Genomic DNA, 24,272 nt, shown 5'->3' on the forward strand with positions numbered 1-24,272 from the left:
ATTTCTTTGGAAGGAATGATGCTAAAGCTGAAACTCTAGTACTTTGGCCACCTCATGCGAAGAGTTGACTCATTGGAAAAGACTCTGATGCTGGGAGGGATTGGGGGCAAGAGAAGGGGACGACAGAGGATGAGATGGCTTGATGGCATCACTGACTAGATGGACGTGAGTCTGAGTGAACTCCGTGAGTTGGTCATGGACAGGGAGGCCTGGCGTGCTGCGATTCATGGGGTCGCAAAGAGTCGGACGCGACTGAGCGACTAATCTGATCTAATCACCCAGTTATCCCCAAAAGATAATCTCGCCACGTCAGCCAAATTTGTAAAACCTGTCTTGGGCAAAGGGAAAGGAACGCGCAACTGCGGACCAGCTAGAAACCAAACAGCCGGCGCACGGAAAGGACGTTCGGTACCGGCCTCCAGCGGCTCGGAGAGGCGCGCGGCTCTGACGCATAGACCCCGCCCCCAACTCCTTCATAGCGGCCCCGCCCCCTCGAGCTAAGTGCGCAGGCTCCTCCTCCGGGCTCCGGTTCTGCTGGAGACGCAGCCCAGCGACTACATCGCCTTACAGAGATCTTCTGAGCGGGTCGTCTGGCCTTGCCCTACTGCAAGGGCTGCGGTGTCCCCGCGCGTTCGCAGGCAAGGTGGAACAGCCAGCCACTCTCCCAGCCTCGGTGGTTTGGTGAACACAAGCCCCAGCGTGCCTGGAGAGTGCAACCCCTCGCCCGGCCCGGCGAGTCCCGGGCGTGAGCCGCGCTGACCGAAGGAGGATGGCAGCCTCTGGGGTAGAGAAGAGCAGCAAGAAGAAGACCGAGAAGAAACTTGCTGCTCGAGAGGAAGCCAAATTGTTGGCAGGTTTCATGGGCGTCATGAATAACATGCGGAAACAGGTACCGCCTCTGTGGGAGTGACCGTCGGCGTGGGGGAGGTGGTCCGGGGCTTGGGCCCCTGACGGACCCGGCTGAAACCCGCGCCCCGTGGATCGCGACCCTCTTCTTCCTCTGTCCTCGCCCTTCCTTGCATTTTCGCACGCCCGCGAAGCAGCTGCTGGTGGAGGGTCGCGTTAAACAGCTCTCCAGCAGAAGTGCCTCGTTGTCCGCCGATGCTGTGGCTCCCAGGTCAGACTCCTAGGGGACCTCTCGGGCTGGCGTCCGGCGTCGGGTATCGGTTGTATAACAGCTGTGCCCTAGTTATCTCTTTGTGAGCCGAGCATCCCTCCATTGGCCAGCCGTTTTTAGATGCCGTGAGATCTCGTGTGAAGAATCCCATTGGCACAGCCCAAACCGAAGCCCTCGAGGAAGGGAGAAGCATTGCTGGCCCTGACATCAGCTCCTCTTAAATAAGGATCCCCGCCTCCCTTCTGTGTGTTACCGGGGTGGAGCTAGGAGAAGACAGAGTCTCCTGTACGTGTTAATTTAGAGCAGAAACAGTCGTGGATAAATTCCGTGCCATCCATTAAGGGTCCCTTGCGCCTCTGTTATTTAAGAGGAGTCTTTGTTCTGTCTTTGATGTGTGGCGTTTTAGTGACAGTCGTCAGCACGTCGGCGAAAGGTGGGTTGTGAAAAGAACGGGTTTTAATGCCAAAGAATGTAGACCAGAGAATCTGTTTGTTTATAAATGCCTTTTAGACCAGAAAAGTCGCTTGGTCATTTTCTCATCCTGGAAGCTTTGTTTGTAGAAATGTGCGTCCAGGGAGATCTGTGGGAATGTTTCAGTTTTGTGTCTGTGGTCCTGTTTTTTTCATGACAAAAGCAGGATGTGAGTGTAACTGCAAAACCTAGCTTGCTCATTTGGTGGTGCTGAAACTGCACAAACCAGATTGGGACTTGAACTTAATTGAGAGCATACAGCTGGTCTCCGGACTTTATTGAAGGTCGGTTTCTTTTTTCCTGCGGCTTTGTAGGACCTTAGTTCCTCAGGTAGGAATTGAACCAGCGCCCCCAGCAGTGAAAGCCAAGAGTCCCAACCTCTGGGCCTCCAGGGAATTCCCAGAGCTCAGTATCTTTGTCTTACGGTGGAAGGAATTCAGTGAAGTGATAGGTAAGAAGTGGATTTATTTAGAGATGCACAACCCATAGACAGAATGCAGTCTGTCTCAGTACCTGAGAATGCACCTTGAATGTGGTTAGTTTTCCTGGGCTGGATAATTTCATAGGCTAATGAGTGGGAAGATTATCCCAACGGTTTCAGGGGAAGGGGCAGAGATTTCTGGGAACTGGGCCATCACCCACTTTTTGGCCTTTTATGGTTAACCTCAGAAGAGTCAGGGCACTGGTGGGTGTGCCATTTAGTTTGTGCTAATGCATTACCGTAAGTGTGTAATGAGGCTCAAGGTCCACTGGAAGTCGAATCTTCCACCATCTTGGACCAAGTTGGTTTTAACCAGTTTTTGTCATGTCGTGTGGCTGCGCCACCCTTTTAAAGGTTGTGCTCTGCCTCCTTTCCTACCGTTTCTGTTCTGATGGGAATATGGACAATAATAGAGGAATTTGAAGATTCTTTTTTTAAGATAATAATTGCTGGTGTCTTTGAGCAGACTCTGCTGGCATCTTGTTTTTGTTCATTAGCTCCTGACATTGTGCACGAGTGCAATAGATGGTAGTGGGAGTGCATGTAAATCTTGCCTGGTCTTTGGGCTGAAGTAGCTGTGAATGCCTGAATTCAATATTTTATGTAACTTTCATGCATAAATTTACATGTATACATTCATGTTCCTTTCATGTGAACCTTTTTTATATTTACGACACCACTGACTTCACATTACTGGTGCATTTAACTAGTGTCTGCCTCTAAAAGGTAAATGAGCCCTAGTTGACTAGCTCCCAGATTTGTTTCCCACAATCCTCCCATTCCCCCAAGTGCGTGTTTTCATATGCAGACTATAGCATTGTGAAGCATTGCCTCATTCCATAGATATGGTGCAACTGGGGTGCAGCATCAAATGTCTGCTTGAGAGGGAGGGGATTGTCTGAGACTATGTTTAGCTTTGGGGGTTTAAAATTGATTCATAACCATTTCTTAGACTTAGCCTTAAGCAATATTAGTATCTGTTTATTTATTGTTACAATAGAAATACAGTTACTAAAGTACCAGGATTCTGTTACTGAGTGGGAAGGGGAAAATGGATGCTGGATGAGCCATCAGGAATTTCTTCCACAATGGCCTTAATCTGCCAGTTTCTGCTTTTTGTCGATGGCTTTGCTAACAGTTCTCCAGTAGCATTTTTACCAACTTCTTGGAATCCTGCATCTTTTGTAAGATGTGTAGTTTTGACTTTTGCAGTTGATTTACGTTGTACACGTATTGTTCTATTTGACATAACACAGAAGAGGCTCACCAAGAAGGACTGACAAGGGCAGTTGATGGGAAGTGGCAGAAGGAGAAGCTAGTGTAAGCTAGAGGAGGAATGTTGGAGTGAGGACCAGTTTTTAAATTGTCATTGTTCTCTGGTGAATACTTTTGTGTTATTACTATTTTTTGCTTTCCCTCATGTCATTACTTTGAAGATGGGATGACAAGGGTCCTTCTGTACACACCCAGAAACATCCCTACAAGAATTGAAGACTACTGTGAACTTAGAATTCCTGAATCCCAATTCCTGCTCTATCATTAAATAGTTCTGTGATCTTAGACAAGGATTAGGTCATTTCATCTCTCCGTGACACTGCAGTCAATCTATACGTAGTGGTGAAAGGGGATGCTGCTGAGCCAGCAGCCTCGGCTTCCTGTAAAGCCTTTTCTTCCATTATCCTTTCAGTCATTTCTGGCCTCCTGTTTTTAAGTAAACTTGACGATAAAGTGTAAGATTCACAAAAAGGGTCCAGATCATAAATGTGCAGCTCAAAGAATTATTGCAAAATGAACATACCCCCTCCAAGAAAAAGAACATGACTAATACACCAGAGGTCTCCCTCTTATGCCCTTCTCAGTTGCTGCCTCCTCAAAGGTAACCGCTGTTCTAATTTCTGCTGCCACAGACCTGTTTTTCCTGCTCTTGAACTTGTGTACATGGAATCATAGAGTGTATATTCATGTGTCTTGGTTTCTTAAAGCTCACATCTTCTTTGTGAAATTTATATATATTGTCGTTTGTTGCTCTAGTCCATCTTCAATGTAGTTTGCATACATACAAACTTGCATGAACACACCACAATTTATCCCTTCTATCATGTTGGGTATTTGGGATTATTAAAACTAGTACTACTTTGAACATTTTTGTACATGTCTTTGGACTTCCCTGGTGGCTCAGATGGTAAAGCGTCTGCCTACAATGCGGGAGACCCGGGTTCAATCCCTGGGTCAGGCAGATCCCCTGGAGAAGGAAATGGCAATCCACTCCAGTATTCTTGCCTGGAAAATCCCATGGATGGAAGAGCCTGGTAGGCTACAGTCCATGGGGTCGCAAAGAGTCGGACACGACTGAGCGACTTTCTTTCTTTCTTTTGATGTGTGTACGCGTGCCTTTGTTGGGAAATACCCAAGAATGGAGTTGCTGAGTCATAAGGCAGGCTACATTCAACTTTACTCCGTATAGGAGTACAATTTCTGAAGTTGTGCCAGTTCACACTTCAGCCAGTTCTGTATGACAGAGGCTTTTGCTCTGTCTTAGCCAACACTTGGTATTGTCAGTCTCTATGATGTTAGCCATTCTAGTGGCTGTATAGTAGCATCTTATTTTATTTGGTGGAGTGCCTTGTCATTTTTCCAACTTTTTTGTTTAGGTTCACATTATCTGTTACACTAGAAAGGGGCTCTTCAAAGCAGGGCAGGGTCATTAGTCACTATTGCACATATCCAGCGCTGATGCTGTTTGTTAATGCAGTCCAGAAGATCCTTATCAATTGAGAGATGTTTTGAGAACTTTGAGTACCACTAGAGTTCAGTTTCCTCAGGTTAAATGAATTAAAGAGTAATTAGAATGTAAGAGCTTATGTTAAAGCCCCATTGAGAGTGAAGTGAGAGAACCGCAAAGCTAATTTTGAGGATTGGATGCTTGCTGAGCAGTCACCTCAGTGCTCTTACTATTACTAAAGTAACAGCCTCTGTAGGCTCACTTCTCCAAGACTGTCAGTTACTACACGTCGGTAATCCTTAGGGTCTCCTGCAGTGATCTAAGCCTTCTGCATCAAATCCTCAATAATAGAAACACTTCTCAAGCACTTACTTTGGATATAGCAGCCATTCTGCAAAGTGTTTTATAGGCTTTTCTCATTGAATTTTCTTAGCGCCCATTGACAACTCCCTATTATCCAGACCTCCCTATCCTTAACTCTTCTCAATTTTCTCTTTTTGTCTGTCCGGTTTAGGAGATATCTCTCTCTCTGCTCTCTTTTCAGTGTCCCAAGCTTTCTTGGCCCTCTGTCCTTTTTTTCACATCCTTTGGGCAAACAGCACTGATGACTGTTCACCTTTGTGCAAGGCTTCCAAGCACAGCTGAAGAATGTCCCATTACTGGGCAGCCCTCCACCGGGTGAGTCCTGACTTCACCTGGCCTGGCAGTGCTACTTACTGGTGAGCAATCCCACTTATCTGTCTATTTTACTATTTTCCTCTAGCCTGAATCCTGTATCCTCACTTTCAGTAGATCATCCCTCTTTTGACATCACAAATAAATATAAGTCATTAATCTGGAACTATCTAGCTTTCATCTTTCCACCACCAAATCTGTAAACTTGTTTTGGCACTTTTTAAAAATTCTGCTACAGTGACTAAGGCCATTGAAAGCCAGTACTTCCATCTGGGCCTTGCCTTTCTCAGTACTAGTCTAATCAGAAAAGTTGCTGCACCATTGATTACTCTATCCTTGTTAGGCATCATTAACTTCTCCTCTGCTGGATTCTAGCTATCAGCATTTAGGCATGTTTTAACCTCTCTAGCTTGTAAACCAACTAAGAAACCAATCCCACTTATTCTTTGTCTCAGTAGTTCCCTGTAAATACCTCTCTCCCTCTTTGGCTCACTGGTTATCTATTCCCCTATTTCAGTTTGGCTTTTTAACTCATCCGTTCAGGTGAATATCTGTTGCGAATCCACTGTGTGAGACCTTCTTAACATAAAATGGCAGGTCCCAGAGACTGGTAAAAGGCCAGTGTGACTGGAGCACAGAACACAGTGGGAGGATGGTGAAAGATGAAAACGGACAAGTTGTTAGAGATCTACCCAGGTATAGCCTCATAAGCCAAGTTAGTGGGTTTTGCCTTTTTTCTGATACCCTTTCAAATATGTCTGTGAGAGGAGGAAAAGGTGTTATCAGCTTTTCTTTTGACAAAAATAATTGACTGCTCTGTGAATTAAGTGAATTAACTCAGTATTTGCTGACAGACCAAACAGAAGTTCCCAGTGAGATGGTCCTTTGGACAGAGGTGAGAGCAGCAACAGCAATATCAGTGAAGTTGTTCAGCCACTAAGTCTTGTCCAACTCTTTGCAACCCCATGGACTACAGCACCAGGCTTCCTTGTCCTTCACTGTCTCCTAGAGTTTGCTCAAACTCATGTCCATTGATTGAGTCAGTGGTGCTGTCTAACCATCTCATCCTCTGCCGCCCCCTTCTCCTTTTGCTCTCAACCTTTCCCAGCATCAGGGTCTTTTCCAGTGAGTCGGCTCTTTGTATCAGGTGGCCAAAGTATTGGAGCTTCAGCAAAGGTGATACATTGAAGAGATTTAGGAGGTAAGATCAACAGGTTAGTGATAATAACCATCCTGTGTGGTTGTGATGACTAAATTAGATAATCAAGATAACTTAAAACAGGACCTGATAATGAGTAAGTTCTCAATAAAAGTTGGCTGCTTTTTTTGCTTTTGTGAAGGTGGTAATTGAATGCTGAGGATTTCTGTACAGGATGTCATTCATGATCCCCAGGGTTCTATCTAGAGTGCATAACTAAATGGATCATGACACTGTTTACTAAGAGAGGAGATACTAGAAATGGGCCACGGCTTTTCTTTTTTTTTTTTTGGATTAAGGCTTTGAGGAAAAGGTAATTTGCATTTTAATTGATTCACAGTGCTGCTGAAACATTGAGGTATCTGAGTTGACAAGTCTGGAGAGTTGTGGGTTAAAAATATGAATTTATGAATTACCTGCAGATAGAAGATAACTTCATTGAAGCTGTGGAGAGTTAAGAGACTAGGATAAAGGCTGGATCGGGAATGAGCCTGTAAGGAAAACAAAAAAGGAATGGCCAGAAGAGTAGGAGGAAAGTGAGAGTTTTGAGACTCAGAGAAGAAATTGTTTCAGAAAGAAGATGGCAAATTTTGAAGCCTATGAGAAGTCAGTAAGATAAGATCTAAAAATGCTTGTAGGATGTAATAACAAAGAGGGGTTTATTGACTGTGAATGGAAGTCAGATTAGTGTGAGTAGGTTATCAGAAAATGGGGACAGTTCATTTGAGAAATTTGACCCTAACGGAGAGAGGGAGTCAAATGAAGGCTTTTGATGTTATTTGTTTAAATGGGAGATGTATGTGTGTTTGAAAACTAGTAGGAAGAATTCATTTGAGATGGAGAGGTTGAGTTCTTGTGAGACAGAACGGGTAGTTGATAGATAATTCCTGAGATGAAGTCCGAAGTAAAGGTGAGTAATCTCGTTTGGAAGGAGGATGGTCCCTCTTCCATAGGACTAGGAAGGAAAAGAGGGTTGGTAAGTGTGTAGGTGGGTATGTTTGGAATCAAGAGACTGAGGGAGTTTCTGTCTAGAGACTTCTGGGAGCTTTCTGCATTCACCGCAGGCTGGAAGCTGAGCAGGCCTGGCAAACGGGGAACAAGGGATTCTTTGGTAACTAGGTTGCAAAAACCCCAGAGCCAAGGTTACAATGCAGGGACAGTCTTGACGACTAGCTCGTGCCACTATAAAGATGTCTCCATCCCCAACACTCTGCCCTAGTGTTCCATCATTCACTCAGGTTTCAAAATCCTGAAAGTAGGTGTCTAATTGGCTGGCCTTTGATTGTTTGCCAGATTAGGTCTTTGCTACGGAGTGAATAGAAGAACTGTCTGACTTATGGGTTCCATAATGAGAGGCAGGCTCAGAGAATTGCCCTCTCTCCAGGATAGTTCATAATGAGGATTTTTTCCCCCAGAAATGAGAGTTTGGAGTTCTAATAGGAGGGGGAAATTGGAAGCTAGATTGCCAGAATCCACAAATACCCACCATGACCTCTGCCTTAGGCTGTCCAGTACAAACATGCATGCTCTTATTCTCATTCCTATAATTAAAAATATGTATCAGTTCAGTTATATATACCACCAAAATTTTTTTTCACTTATAGTGTCTAACTCCAGGATCACTTAGTGATATCCGTTCCTTCTAAGTCACTTGAAGATCCTAAAGGCTATATATGATAATTGATGGTTTATATGATCTTAGAGGGGAAGGGCAACTATTATGTAAATATTTTATAAAAAAGAAAAAAGTAGAAGCCACATTCATTGTTTGTCATGGTTTACTAATTGTTGTATTTGTGACTTCTCTCTTCACTGGCCATCCTATTCTTTGTCTTTAGCCAGCCCCTCAAGTTTCTTTATCTGATGGGGTGGTAACCTGATCTTTTCTTCCTAGGTATCTTGAACCTTCGGACTTCCCTGTATAGGATTACTTTAGTCTTATATTTACTGCTACATTTGGCAGCTTCAGTGTTACCTCTGGGATCTGATTTTATGTTACTTAAAAGCTGACTAAGTTAGCCTGTTACTGTTGGATGGATGCTGGCAGAAGACGTGAGACTCCTAGGCCAGGGGCCATAGACCTGGCTATTCGCCACACAGCGTCAGCAGCATCAGTGTGTATGCACCAGTTCCCCTTGCCCCGGAAGTACTATGAGGGTGACGTGGTGGGGCCTGGATGGATATGACACACACAGTGGGTTTGTGCTGGAGCTAAGAAATGAGCACTGAGTTTAAGGAATATGCCAACTTTATAGCAAACCATAGACAGGCTTGCTTTTTATCCTGGAAGGGAGACATTGTCTCACCGTCATGGTCACTTTCTGCCAGGAAAACCCTGAGAAATGGGGGCTTGGGTAAAAAGTGACAGAACCCTGCATTCTTAGCATGTCCAGGAACTCGAGAACCAAAGAGGATTGTTTCTCCCAACAACCAGAAGGAATCCAATGGGGGTCCCTTGAGTTCCAGTCATCTTTTGTCTCATGGAGAAGAGCAACAATTTTTTTTCTTGATGGCCAGGATCAGGCACCTACCCCACTGTAGTAACTTTTTACCCAGTGGCACGAGGAGGCCAAAATGGCCAGGTCACAGTTTTAACTTTGAATTCTATGGAAATGCTGTTTTATCACTTGATTAAATGATTCTTTTTCTGGGTCCCCAAATCTCTAAACTGCTACCGCAACCCACCTCCAGAAGGACTAATTGCTGAGATCAGAAACAAAAGTTTTGTAAATGAATCATTAAGCGTATTAGTGAGGGGAGCCTCTTCCATACCTTGGTTGCCAGGCTAGTTCTGGCCAGAAACCATTCTGTCTGTACAAATTAAATGAAATCAAATCACTTGAAAATGGATTCAGCTGCTTAAAGAAAAAGCTTTGAAAACCACTGATCAAAGGTTTTTCCCCGAAAAAAGAATAAACTGTGTGTGTCTGTCTCTCTGTGTCTACGTGGTATTGAGAACAGAATATTTCTGATCATCACTTCTCTCAAAGGAAAGGCACAAGGTATCTTGAGTTCACATCTGTCTTCCTAATTTTACCCAACAAGAGCGAAGTTGCTAGTAAAATTAAATTAGAACAAAAGACATTGCTGTTTTATTAATGATGAGATTCCTCACATACTTCTGCTTGAGTTCCCCATCTACTCAATAGGACAGGTAAGATGTGTCTTACGGTGGACTCTGTATGCTGGACTTGGGCCCAGCCGTCTTCCCCACTGCCCCTCTTGCAGGACACATGAGTATTCAGATTATAAAATTTAGATTATTGGAATTTACAAGGTGTTCTTCTCAAGCAAAGCCTCGTCTTCCAACTTTATTTCACTAGAGAAGCGCTGCCTATGGGGGATTACTAGGTAGCTGCTCGTCTGTCAGTAGGGTGTTGTATTATGTCTCATTTGGCTGTTGATCTTCAGATAAACTCTCTGAGTTGAGAATCTTAGAGAGCTGAACCAGGCACCAGCTCTCTCACAGACGTTAACTGGACACAGTACTGTGAGTTCGTATTCCCAGGTTTGCTTTGTCTTCTAGGTGTTCTGTTACTGGCACAGGGAGTGCTTTGTTCTCAGATGCTGACAGGGCATCCTCTACCAATTGACTGTTCCTTTGTGTAGCCTCTGAAGAACGGTGAATGGTGCAGGAAGTTATTTAATTTTTTACTCCAGAAAGCTGTGGAATGCAGAAAGGTGTGGAATGGGTAGATATCTGTTAACTCTAGACTTGGAAGGGCACTTCATTTCTCATCTCAAATTGTTCTCAGCCAAGATGTCATTCATAGCTCTCTAGATTGTCTGCAGTGAACAAATGACAGTACTCTAATTCCATACTAAAAACAAAATCCCCCAAGTCTGTCTGTTATGAACCCCCTTATTGTTGAATTCCCACATCTGTAATCTCCCTGTCAGTTAAAGCAGTTGAAATGCAAAAGTCTGCTCTCCCTATTTTCTTATGCTGCTGAGTGTCAGCCATAAGGCATTCACTTAAGTGTTAAGGTCAAGTCAGGATAACTTCTCCAGCACCTTCAGTGTAGGCTGTCTTCCATCGGAATAGACTGTTAATTGAGCACTTCCAGAACTTCTCCAATTTCAAAGTAGTTTGTGTCACGTTTTCAGTATGGCAGAGGGTCTTCAGGACTCTTAAGATTAGCATAGTGTCACCCCCATCCCCACAAACTTGAAACTATACAAGCACATCTCCCATCTCTCAATAAATAGAAAAGATGTTGACACAATATAATATGGTCCTAACCCACTGTTATTGTTGCCAGCCAAAATCAGAGCAGAAACTTTGTTTCTGGTGAAACAGTTTTCAAAGAAAATCTTGGCTTTGATTTTGACAGACTGCTAGCCTTTGTCAGCTGTCTGTAATTGATAGACCCTAAGACTAAACTCAGCCTGGAGGAATCACTTTGATGAGGAGGCTAATGGGCACACTGTTTACTGGAGAAGGAATTTCATCTATGCATGATAATGCTTTGTTGGCATAGGATACATTGTTTTCCATGGAAATTTGCCAGCGGAGTTTCTCAGCTGCTGACTCTGCTAGAGTTTCTCTTTTCTCCTTGTGGTCCATCCTGCACGTTTAGGATTAATTTTCATTTATTTGAACCTTGTGTTCCTGGCAACTCGGTGCCAAAATAGTTGAGCTTTGTCTAGTGACAAAGTCTTCCCTCCTGTTTGGGAGGAGAGGGATTCGAATTCGTAATGGGCGGTTGTGCAGAGCAGTTTGTGGCCTTGAGTCCTCGGCAGTTCTGATCCTCCTGGTTGTTCTGCACCTCTGTGTCATTACAATCCTCACCTGCTGTGAAATTCCTTATATATTCACATATATGTGTGTATAAAACACATTGAAGTATAGTTACTCTACGGTGTAGTTTCAAGCGTACAGCAGAGTGATCCAATCTCCTTCTATGTATTAATCTTAGTTCATGGAAGAGCCTTTTCTTTTTTTCCCCTCCATTTGTCTCAGCTGGATCGTGACCTTTAACAGACTCCTCTAAGGCCCGTGGCCCTTTACAACGTGCTCCTCGAAACCTTGCCTTTCTTCATCTTTTGTTTGCCAGGCCTGGAAAACTTGGTGGTAGCAGACGCATTCCTTTCTGTTTCCTATTTGTGTCGAAGTGGGCGGTGTCTTTGTGTCCATTTGTTCCTTCCAGACAACCCCAACTGAGTAGCTAACCTATTTAAGCTGAATATTTTCCTATCCTGTAGAGCTAACATTGCTGAGATCAAATGCCTCTTTTCCTTTTCCTTTTGGCCCCAGATGTTTTGCTAACCTACTTCTAGTGCCTTTCAAAGTCTATAGACATCGCCATGGTAGAAAATATAAGAGGTCTGTGTTAGGTTTACTGCCAACCCTTAACCACCCTCAGTAAGGTAATTTTAATTACGGGGAAGCCCGGCATCTAACAGGTCTGAATTATTTGGCTCCCCTTAATGGGACCTAGTACTCTCCCATAGTCTTAATTTCCAGGAACTTCGCAGATATGTTTCACTAGAGCATTTACCATTCCTGTCTTCTGACCAGATCACCTTGCAGATTATTTAATAATGCATGCAGTATGTTATTGCTGATCTTCATTTCCCCTTTTCAAATCAATCTGAACTTACTGTAATCACCTACTACAACTGTCCCAGTCTTTCGAGGGCAGTCCTTTAATTATGTGTTTGATTTCTTACCTTTAGCTTTAAAAGAAATCTTATTAAAAATTCCTAGGTCAAACTTCTTTCTGAGAGAGATTGTTTAGTCTCCTGAATTCTTTCTTCCTTTGTTATATATCTCTTTGGTCCACATCACCTTCATTGAATAAATAACAACAAAAGTAACCTTTTTTCCCCTCTAATCTCATCTTTTAAAGATCAGTAGCACCAAAATTTATCTGCTTTTCTTTTCAAAGCTGTTTGAGCTTGTCATATATTTCCCTTAAGGAAGGAAATCTTCTCCTTTATTAATCTAGGTGTGTTCCTTTGTTTTTCTTTTACTTTCCCACTTGCCTTATCCTGATTATACATGTATTTAAGCCCAGTGCTGTTTTTCTGAACAAAAAAGATTTCTAAAGTCATGTAAATTATTTTTTTCTCTTAACCTTTGGGTTTATTATTGCTTTGTTGAGGCTTTTCTGGGCTTCCCTGAGGCTTTTCTAGTAAATCTCAATCCAAAATGATGATTTATTCCTGTGTAATAAGGGTTCCATTTTCATTTATCCTTTCAGTGATTTAAATCCACCACCCAACTATAGTTGAATCTACAGTCTACTCAGGGATCTGTACCCAGGGTCAACTTGAATTCACGCTGGGAGGGACTGATTGCAGAACCTTGTTGACAAGCCACATAAATCCAAAGGTTAGTCATTCCTCAGTCCTCTCCTTGGGATACAGTGAAGAACAGAATTTGGGACTGCTGCTTGCATGCCTTCTCCTAACGCCAGCACATACCGCAGAAAGCTAGAACCTCATGCAATGCTGTGGAACTTACAGGAACCTAAAGTGCCTTTTTGCAGTCCTGTCTGGCAACTACCTAAAGAGAGCAAAAGGTCATTCCACAAACGCATGTCTAAAATGCCTGCCTTTAGGGGAGTTTTGAGGGGAGTCTTTTCAAGCCAAAGGACTTTCCCCACAAAAGTGCCTAATACTTGCAAACCCTAAAGCAGCCCCAGAGTTGCTGTTTGCCTTGGTTTGAGTGTCTATCCATAGTGGTTTGAGGGACCCTCTTCTTCTGGTTCTAAATATTTCAGACATAGACACAGGAGACATAAATTAATGGCGAAAGACTAGTGAGCATGGCCTTGACTTGAGCATAAAGTGGGCTTCCTCCTCTTCTCCCCCTTAACTAAAAACTTTCCCACCCAATCTGAGGCAGAGCAGCTGAGGAATGGAAACAGTCCTCTCCTGCCACAGACGGAGGCAAGCCTGTCCCAGTGAATTCAGTTCTGTTGGGGGAGCAGATTCCTGGAAGAGTGAGCTGGGAAACCTGGCTCCGTGTGGTCAGTGACCTCTGCTATGCTCTTGCTCATCCTGCAGTCACTCTTCCACCAGCGATGGATGGAGAAAAGGACTGAGACTTCCTTCCCAGTACTTACCTTCACCAGAGGAAGAGAGAGCACTTTATGAGAGAGAAAACTATTATTTATTTTCTCATAAATTGGTAACAGCCACTCCAATACCATTTTGTCAGTTATCAAATCTCTCACCACCTTTTTTAAATTAAACTTAATTTTTTTTAGAGCAGTTTTAACAGAAAAATTCAGCGGAAAGTACTTTCCATTTACTCCTTTCATCCCCTTGCCCCAGTTTCCCCTCTTATTAACATCTTGTCTGAGTGTGAGGCATTTGTTAAACTGGATGAGGCCTTGTTAAATTATTAACTATAGTGTATCTTAGAGTTCGTTTTTTGTACATTCTGTGGTTTTGACAGATGTATAATGACATATATTCATTGTTAAGAGTATCAAGCAAAATAATTTCACTGCCTTAAACATTACCTGTGCCCCACCTCCTCACCACATACTTGAAATGGTATCTTTATCATATGCCAAATTCCCATTAATGTAGGTCCCTCACATTGTTTAGATTTATTTCTCGATATTTAATTATTTTCTTACTGCTGTGATTAGGATTTTTTTTCTAATTTGTGTGGTTTTTTTAATGACATATTACATCTAATTGCCTTTTCATATTTATCTTCTTTGTCTAGCTACTTTACTGACTTTCAGTATGAGTTCTAGTGTTAAATTGATTTATCTTTATTTCTGTACTGATATGGCTAAAAATTCCAGAAAAATGTGACAGGATGTGTGTATATGTGTATATATATATTTCAAACTTTAATGAGAATGCCTCTTCTGTTTCACTATTAAATGTGATGTTTGCTGTTGATTCTGATGAATGACCTTAAGCATACAGACACATCATTTTCTTTATTAAAGAATCTTAGGAAATGAATTTTTAATATTATCACACACCCTTTTGCCATATATTAAAGCTTTTCTATGTGAAAAATTTCTCTTTTAACCCATCAGTATGATGAATTACATTAATAGATATATTGTTCTTGAACCCTTCTTGCATGCCTAGAACAATACCCTGCTGGACTCAGTTTGCAAATACTTGACAGACTCTATGTAAGTCCCTGAAAGAGGAAAAAAAGCAAAGAATATGTGACCAAAGTAACAACTGACAGTTAAAAAAAAAAAAAGATAGCAAGGAAATAATAAATAGCATTTAAAAAGATAGCATATGTAAAATGAAATTAAGTTATTAGTGATAAACAGGATTATGTTAAACTCTATTAAAAATTATCTTTGTGGGACCCTCAGGCAAAGTTACACAAAAATTATGCTTTTATAAGAGACTTAAGATTCAAAAGCTGAAAATAATAAATACAAAGATCTAACAAATATGGGAGGACATAAACAGAAATTGCAAGGTTTTTTGGTTTGTTTAATCCAGTGAAGATATGTTGTTCAAAAGGTAGTTTTGTTTAAGTTTCTGTTCTGTTCACTTCGGGCTTTCATTCTCCAGCTTCCTGAGTCTCTGTCTCTTCCCATTTCCTATTTGTGCATACCCCTCTTCCCCAAGGATAGATAGCAGGAGGGACCTCTCTCTTTAGGTCAGTCCCATTTCTTGTTGAATAGGACCTATTAATCTGTTGTAGTCCAGTCAAATAAATGGACCATTTGGATGTAAACGATTGCTCCCGTTTCACCTCCTCCCACTTGCTGTACACATTTATATCCAGCTAGAGATTAATCTTAGACTAAGACTAAATTGTACAAAGAGCCCTCTGATTTCCCTGACTTCTTCTGTGTCTGTTAATTCACTGCACTAACATTTCCCATCCCCAAGTATGCCTTGGGAAGGTTTTTTGCTGCTTTTCAGTTTAACCTGACATTTTCTGGAACTTCCCGTCAGCAGCCATAGGTCCCTCTCCTATCTAATTTGCTTGCTATTCTGTCAGTATTCTTTCTTCCTCTTTTTTTCTTTCCTTCCCTCCCTCACTTCTCCCTGTCTTTTTCTCTTTCTTCCTCTTAAGCAAACTTGATCAGCTTGTTTTTGATGGTAACCAAATAATTGGCTTGGTTTTGCAACCTAGTATTTTTTGGTGCAGCAAAATCACCTGCAAGCTATGCCTATTCTGTACGCCTTCCCCAATAAATGGAAATAAAAATGTAAGACATTATTGGAGTAACAGTGGCTTTAATTATGATCTGCATATAATGTCTAAGCAATAGTCTGTAGTTCCCAGTAGTGTTAGTTGCTCAGTCGTGTCTGACTCTTGGTGAACCCATGGACTGTGGCCCACCAGGCTCCTCCATCCATGTAATTCCCCCAGACAAGAATCCTGGAGGGGATTGACATTTCCTTCTCCAGGGGATCTTCCCAAACCAGGGATCAAACTCTGGTCTCCCACATTTGCAGGCAGTTTCTTTACTGTCTGCACCACCAGGGAAGCTTAAAAAAAAAAGTCCTTAAGTAAGCTGTAAGAATGAAATGTTCATTTCTTAGCCCACTAAGAACCCATTTTTAGGGTTCTAAAAAAATGGGACCCATTCTTTTCTCATTCTAAGTGCACTATCTTATTTGGGTTTTTATTCGTGGAATAGTAATGTAGGAAATAGTGATTTATCTATCAGAAACTATTATCAGTAGTTTTAGTAAAATACCTAAATTTGCAAAATTCCATATCTTCTGAGCTATTGGGCCATTATTGAGATTTGTGAGTACTATTACTCTGAAAATATTATTTGCCTCGTATTCCCAGTGCCTAAGAGAGTGCTTTACATATTTTTTTCTGAGCCAAATCTATACATTATATCTTTAACTTCATTAAGAAATTGAAATTTTATTTGATAAATAAGACATTTCTTTTTTCTTGAAACTCATCTTTAAGTAAGTAAAGTAAATCTTAAACTTTAATGTTCCCCATGTTTCTAACACTTTTAAGTATACAATCTAGATTTGCCTTCTTTCAGTAACCTACAGTGACACATTTGCCCTTGGTTAGATATCACAATTTAAAAGTGGCTGCTCTCCAGGTCTTATCAGAAGTGCATATTAGAGAAGTGTTATTTAAGGAAAGAGTGCTCAGTGGACACTTGGTTCATCTACTCTATGTTCTGAGTTGTTCCTGTTTCGGGTTAGGTCTGTGAAGGCAACTTTCTTGGAAAATGCAGTGTGTACTCTACATTTTATCAAGGACAGTTTTTTAAAAGTATATTGTTTTGTTTGAAAAACCACCAAGGACGTTGTCATTTAATGTCCCCGTAAAATCTCGCTATGAGAAACATCTTAGAATTAGTGTCAGATTAAAAATAAAAAATTGGCTTCCCGCAAAGGTTCATACTTTTTTTTTTCTGATTTTAAAGATCTTTTTTTTTTTTTTTCTGATTATTGGGAGCTTTAGTGCCAGATTTTGATACACCAAACTCATGACAGCAACTCTGTAAGTCCTTCGTAAATAGATTTTACATTATAAACAAGATCTGTGCTGGGGAAATACTGGATTTAATTGGAAAATAGAGATAAAGCATTTGGTCAGCACCTGTTTTTTCCTTTGCCTAGCCATTCCCATTGAGCCCTTTTTAATTGTATTTATTTCTCTCTTGATTAGAAAACGCTGTGTGATGTGATCCTTATGGTCCAGGAAAGAAAGATACCTGCTCATCGTGTTGTCCTTGCTGCAGCCAGTCATTTTTTTAACTTAATGTTCACAAGTAAGTATCTGAAGATGAAACATAATATTTTTTCTGAGATTTAGGTGAAGTCTAAATGGAAATATGCCATTTTCATATTTAATATGCCAGTTTTAAAAGCACTTAAGGCCATAGAACAGTGAAGAGATTGAAGAGTGGTCATGGTGATGATTGCTCGAAGGAGACCTGTCCTTTTGTTAGCCCTAAAGGCCCCTAAGTGTTTATTAATGAATGTACAGCTTCTAGTTGAATACTGGGTTTTTTTCTTAATCTCAGATGAAAAGGCAAAGGAGCAGATAAGTCTTATGGCATTTTATCTAGCAAGTTAAATGAAATAAAATGAAAAATGAAATATAACATACTAAAAAAAGCCATATTTTGGAGTTGAGAATTGGGTCCGAGTCCTGCTTCTTCTACTTAGTACTGCTTATGAGCTTGATCAAGTTATATAATATATCTGCCTCAAGTTTTCTCTTTAATGCCCTGGCTACCTACTAGGGTTTTGGGGAAGAATGAGAGCCTTGCTGTTGAAAGCTGACTATGTATATTTAATTGTCATTGTTTTTATAGGTCTGTTCCAGCTGTATCAGAGGCATTTTTCCCATAGCAATTTAAGAGAATGCTACCAAATTAATGTAGGAGTTGGGGAAATACTGAATCTAGATTTATGTCTTTCTGTTTACTTGGCCTTTTTTTTTTAAGTACACTAATTGACTAATATCTTATTTTAAGGCACATCTCAAGTATGGAGAATTAATTTGCATTTATTATAGGGCAGTGGTGGGTGGGCTTTCTAGGGTGTTTTCTTTCAGAGAGGTGTCTGTCATGCTATTTTTCTCTAACATTTAACACAGCCTAGAATGATCTGGTTCTTCAGTTAGACTCATGGAAGTACTTATGCCACTTATGTTTCTTCTCTTTGTATTAGCTAACATGCTTGAATCAAAGTCCTTTGAAGTGGAGCTCAAAGATGCTGAACCTGACATTATTGAACAACTTGTGGAATTTGCTTATACAGCTAGGTAAGTTAAGGATCATTTCTGCTGTGGAGAAGTAAGGTCAGGATCTGCCATGGAAAAGTATTATTATAACAAGTTGGTGTGTTCCACATTCTTCAGAATGAAAAACTATAAGGGTGGTAGGGGTGGGGTTTGAGGATCCTATGCTATACTAGTTCAAAGGCTGAAAAATCTTAATTTTTTTGTTTAATTTTAGGGGCCAGTAGGATACATTTTACCACAGCATTATTTAAACAATAAATTGTAGGATATTAATATTCATTTCACCTTATTTACAGAATTTCTGTGAATAGCAACAATGTTCAGTCCTTATTAGATGCAGCAAATCAGTACCAGATTGAACCTGTGAAGAAAATGTGTGTTGATTTTTTGAAAGAACAAGTTGATGCTTCAAACTGTCTTGGTAAGAAATGAGATTCCTATTAAAAAAAAACACTTTAAAAAAATAATAAAATAAAATAAACACTTTAATTTGTATTTTAATAAAGAAAAAAGGCATGGTTTTAAGTATCCTTATTTAATCTTCTTTTTTCCTTATTTAATCTTGAGATGTTCACTAAAAAATTTTGCAGGAATATATTTTAAGAGGAGATTCAGTGGAGTAGACATGAGCAAAGCACACCCTCCCAAGTTGAAGAAATTTATGGACAAGAAGTTATCATTAAAATTAAATGGTGGCAGACATGTCCAAGGAATATTGTGGGGATTTGATGCCTTTATGAATCTTGTGATAGATGAATGTGTGGAGATGGCAACTAGTGGGCAACAGAACAATATTGGAATGGTGGTAATACGAGGAAATAGTATCATCATGTTAGAAGCCTTGGAACGAGTATGAACAATGGCTGTGTTCACCAGAGAAATCAACGCTTCCATGTGTCCCCTCTCCACATTTTACTACCAGAAAAATTGGGTTGTGTACATTTTCTTACTTTTTTGTTACATAAACTTTTGTAATAGCCAAAAAAAAAAAAAAAGAGGAGATTCAGTTCAGTTCAGTCACTCAGTCATGTCCAACTTTGCGACCCCATGAATCGCAGCACACCAGGCCTCCCTGTCCATCACGAACTCCCAGAGTTCACGCAGACTCACGTCCATCGAGTCAGTGATGCCATCCAGCCATCTCATCCTCTGTCGTCCCCTTCTCCTGCCCCCAATCCCTCCCAGCATCAGAGTCTTTTCCAATGAGTCAACTCTTCGCATGAGGTGGCCAAAGTACTGGAGTTTCAGCTTTAGCATCATTCCTTCCAAAGAACACCCAGGGCTGATCTCCTTCAGAATGGACTGGTTGGATCTCCTTGCAGTCCAAGGGACTTTCAAGAGTCTTCTCCAACACCACACTTCAAAAGCATCAATTCTTTGGTGCTCAACTTTCTTCACAGCCCAACTCTCACATCCATACATGACCACAGGAAAAACCTTGACTAGACGGACCTTTGTTGGCAAAGTAATGTCTCTGCTTTTAGGGAGAACCTATTAACCTCAGCAGAAACAAGCCATAAAATACTGTATCAGCATTTTCCAAAATAAAAAATAACCTCAGCAATGATTTTTTGTGTGTATAGGAAGAGGAGCAAGGATTTACTTTAGAAATGCCAGAATGATTCAGTGTTAAAAAAACAAACATAATTTACTACGCTAACATGTATTTGAGAAGGAAATGGCAACCCACTCCAGTGTTCTTGCCTGGAAAATCCCAGGGACGGGGGAGCCTGGTGGGCTGCCGTCTATGGGGTTGCACAGAGTTGGACCCGACTGAAGCGACTTAGCAGCAGCAGCAGCAACATGCTATACTTATATAAAAATACTTAAAGCCATAGCAACAGATGCTGAAGGCACTTTTGTATTTCAGTACTCATTCCTATATTTATGAAAACTCTTAAACTAGAAATAAAATAGTTAATCTATATGTATCTGAAACTGATAGCAAATATTCTTTGCATGGAAACATGCTAGTGTTCAATTTTGTGCTGAAGGTTTCCATCAGTGCAGTCAAGAAAAAATATGGTAACAATAGAAATTTCCTTATTTGGTGCTGAAGGTTTCCATCAGTGCAGTCAAGAAAAAATACGGTAACAATAGAAATTTCCTTATTTGGCATAATCAGAACAGTAGTTAGTTGGCTAATTTAAATTTCATTAATGTAGTAAGTGGTTAAAGAAGGTTTTTATCAATTGTAAAGATTGCATTTTCATGTAATATAAATATAGCAGTCTGCTACTGTTTGATGCTAAGCCCAACTCTATAAATACTGATTTTACCTAAATCTGTCTTACATAAGTCACACCAATAATATATCATCTATGATTTTTTATTCTTAATTTCCTTAAAACAAATTGATAACTCAGCAAGAAGTCTGATGACAGAATCCTTCTAGAATTTTGCAGTGTTTTCTTAGATTTTATCAGTTGTCTTGGTCATGCTTGATGTGAGCTATTTCAAGTCTGTCTTAACACCTTAGAATTAGTCTTCATAGAAACAACTACTTTTCACATTCATATTTTATTGATCCACATGATTATTTGGTTATATAATAACCACAAATTCAACTGCCAAAAATTAATTAATAAATAAATACTGGTTTTTGGTGATAGTATCATTTCCCTATTGGGAGCCTAAACATTCATATGTAGCCGACTGCTTACCATGAGTATATAGCACGCCATCTTATTGGTTAGTACATTCCCCTCCTTCTTTCTCTCCCCTACTCTCCCTTTTTTCACAACCCTTTAAAAATAGGAAAAATATTCTTAGCTGCTGACGCTACAGCTAGAGGTGAATAATTTGGCTCATGGACAGTATTTTGCAGATTCCTGATATATAACATTAATAATCAATTAATTACATTGAAGATCACTAAAAAAATCTAAGTGGAGATCTGTCAACTGTCCCTAAAGTAATCCAAATATTTAGCAACTCTAATTGAAGACATATTAGAATTTTTAAAAAGTAGACCATTATAAGCTTATTTTAAAATTTATTTGCAAGAGAAAATGTTTTACTTGTAGCCAAGAAAAGTTTGAAAAAACATTGAAGAGGGTCTGTCCTACCAAGTACCAAATTCAGCCACATATAAGATGATATCATGCTGGCATAACAATAGACAAATCAATGGAAAAGATTTATGAAATTTATTATCTCATTTTCCTAGAGTCAATTACTGTATCTTTAAGGTATTTTGGTTCATTTATTTTCTATCTTCAGGTATAAGTGTATTAGCAGAGTGTCTAGACTGTCCTGAATTGAAAGCAACTGCGGATGACTTTATTCATCAGCATTTTACTGAAGTTTATAAAACTGATGAATTTCTACAACTTGATGTCAAGCGAGTTACACATCTCCTCAACCAGGACACTCTGACTGTGAGAGCAGAGGATCAGGTAACTAAATTGCCTTCCCACATTATTCTTAGTAAAAATGTTCCTATGAATTTCTTACACTTCATTTTTGAATACATGACAAAGAAAAAAATCATATTAGGAGAGACAGTATTTACACTAGAGTATTCCAAATTCTGTTTCATGGCTGCTGGATGTTAGGAAAGTCAGGAAAATGGTTTCGCCTCTAGGCCTTCAGGCAGCCTTGCTGACACCTTGATTTTTGCCCAGGGTGTGACCCACTTTGGACTGTGATCTCCAGAACTGTCAGATAAACTGTCAGAGGTGTAAGCTGGGTGCAGCGCTGGGAGCTAGATGGGGTAATGCTTTAATATGCAGACATTTAATCTCTGTTTTCAGTTCCCCATCCTTCTCTGTAATTTAAGTCAAAAAGTTTGTGATAATGTATTATATAACATGGAAATCAGTGATACCATGTTGATAGCACATACCCTTAATATAATGAGACTGGCATGTCATCTCTGTCTTCCTCCCAAAAAAACTATAGCCCCAGCCTAATCATGAGATAACCTAGATTGAGAGACAGTCTATACTGATTAGAACTCACAACTATCAAAAATTGTCAAAAACAAGGAAGGTCCGAGAATCTGTCATAGTCTAGAAGAGCCTACAGAGAAGGCGATGGCACCCACTCCAGTACTCTTGCCTGGAAAACCCCGTGGACAGAGAGGCCTGGTTGGCTGCAATCCATGGGGTCGTGAAGAGTCGGACAGGACTGAGTGACTTCACTTTCACTTTTCACTTTCATGCATTGGAGAAGGAAATGGCAGCCCACTCCAGTGTTCTTGCCTGGAAAATCCCAGGGATGGCGGAGCCTGGTGGGCTGCCATCTATGGGATCGCACAAAGTCGGACACGACTGAAGTGACTTAGCAGCAGCAGAAGAGCCTAAGGTGATATGATGACTAAATGTAATGTATCTTCTTTGGAATTGAGGAACAGAAAAAGAAAATTAGACAAACTAAAGGATTTTTTTAAAGTATGGACCTTAATGTATCAACATTTATTCATTATTTATGATGAGAGTTTTATACTAATGTACCAATTAACATCAAAGTGCAGGGTATATGGGAACTCTCTACACTATCTTTCCAATTTTTCTGTAAATCAAAAACTATCCCAATAAAGAACTTATTTAAAAATAAAAGACTAATTCCTATAAAAAAATTTAACTGACTCATGGGGAAATTAAACTTAGGCCTTATTAATATGACCTAAAAGTATGTGGTATATGAAATACTAGACTTTTTTCAGTGTGTTTAAACTAGTGATTTGTAGATCAAATTATGTTAATAAACTTGGCACTTTTTTGGTAGTTAAAGGAATTATTTATTTTAGAAAGCAATTCTTACATAAATACTCTAATTTCCTTCTATATGTATAGAATTTTTATATCATAAAGTTTGTGGAAAGCACATAGGTCTATCAGTTCATAATTCAGGAATATTAGATTGAAACAAAATCTTAGATGACCTTCATATCTCTTGGGGTAGAAGGCCTCTGAGGAAATAACACATTTTCCTGGTACCATATAAGCAAATATTGAAACTAGCATTGATCAATAGATTTTTTTCAGTGGGAAATGTATATCATATCTCCTTCCAAAACAGAAGTTATATTTTGTTTAAAAGCAATTTAAAAATATGTATTCAACATCCTCCTTATCATTACATTATGCAGTAGTAGTAAGTTCTATAAAGCATATTACCTAGAAGAATCTCTAGAGCATTGTGTAAACTGTTCTGAAGTAAAGATGGGTATTTGGGGATGAAAACAAGTATCTGAATAAGATATTTGGGGTAAGCAGTTATGTCTTAATGAGATTCTTTCCCTTCACTGGGAGAGTAAACATAGGTAATTGGAAGTGCTGCTGCCATCTGAAAATTTTACCATGCTGTTTTTCTCCCCTTAGGTTTATGATGCTGCAGTCAGGTGGTTGAAATATGATGAACCTAATCGCCAGCCTTTTATGGTTGACATCCTTGCTAAAGTCAGGTTTCCTCTTATCTCAAAGAATTTCTTAAGTAAAACAGTACAAGCCGAACCACTTATTCAAGATAATCCCGAATGCCTTAAAATGGTGATAAGTAAGTTTCCTTAATATCCATTTATAACCTGATCATCTAGCCAGTTTCTCATGGACTTAAAACCCTTCAGATTGGATCAGATGGGGCAGCCAGGGAGAAACACTTGAGACTTAGCCCTTCTGTATAGTTAATCTATTGGGATTCTCAACTGCCTATCTGGAAGGAACTTAGCCCCATCCGTTATTTTATAGGAACACCTGGGATAGAAGGTAAAAAATTAGACTTTGTCTCCTTTCATGTATAGCAACTTTCATTTTATGTGTTTTATTTCCTTTTAAAATAATTGAGCTAAGTAGTGTACCGTGATCACATTTTCTTTTTTGAAGAAAAATGTTGGTTTGTTGCACCTGGAGCACATTTTTTGCCACATTCTTTTTTGATGCACTTAATTTTTCTTGACTTGCAGACTTGAGTTCCAAC

The 24,272-nt window shown here is 40.1% G+C and overlaps 2 protein-coding genes and 1 pseudogene across 6 annotated transcripts in view; 2 read left to right on the forward strand and 1 right to left on the reverse strand.

The window, feature by feature from the left end:
* HYCC1 (hyccin PI4KA lipid kinase complex subunit 1) overlaps positions 1 to 24,272 on the reverse strand; it is a 214,983-nt gene that overhangs the window by 153,452 nt on the left and 37,259 nt on the right. The window lies entirely within an intron of this gene.
* KLHL7 (kelch like family member 7) overlaps positions 502 to 24,272 on the forward strand; it is a 55,767-nt gene continuing 31,996 nt past the window's right edge. Inside the window, exons 1-7 of one of the 4 annotated variants that reach the window (XM_019958537.2) lie at positions 502 to 889; positions 12,871 to 13,001; positions 17,268 to 17,370; positions 18,278 to 18,371; positions 18,647 to 18,771; positions 21,573 to 21,748; positions 23,678 to 23,852. In XM_019958537.2, the coding sequence (XP_019814096.1) occupies positions 17,292 to 17,370; positions 18,278 to 18,371; positions 18,647 to 18,771; positions 21,573 to 21,748; positions 23,678 to 23,852 (649 nt within the window). In that variant the 5' untranslated portion in view covers positions 502 to 889; positions 12,871 to 13,001; positions 17,268 to 17,291. Of the gene's footprint in view, positions 890 to 917; positions 1,118 to 1,154; positions 1,551 to 12,870; positions 13,002 to 17,267; positions 17,371 to 18,277; positions 18,372 to 18,646; positions 18,772 to 21,572; positions 21,749 to 23,677; positions 23,853 to 24,272 lie in introns of those variants that run through there. The other 3 variants (XM_019958536.2, XM_019958538.2, XM_019958539.2) reach the window with 3 other exon arrangements.
* Positions 18,951 to 19,354, forward strand: LOC109557303 (small nuclear ribonucleoprotein G pseudogene; annotated as a pseudogene).

This window comes from Bos indicus, chromosome 4 (assembly GCF_029378745.1).
Source record: "Bos indicus isolate NIAB-ARS_2022 breed Sahiwal x Tharparkar chromosome 4, NIAB-ARS_B.indTharparkar_mat_pri_1.0, whole genome shotgun sequence".
Taxonomy (NCBI): domain Eukaryota; kingdom Metazoa; phylum Chordata; class Mammalia; order Artiodactyla; family Bovidae; genus Bos; species Bos indicus.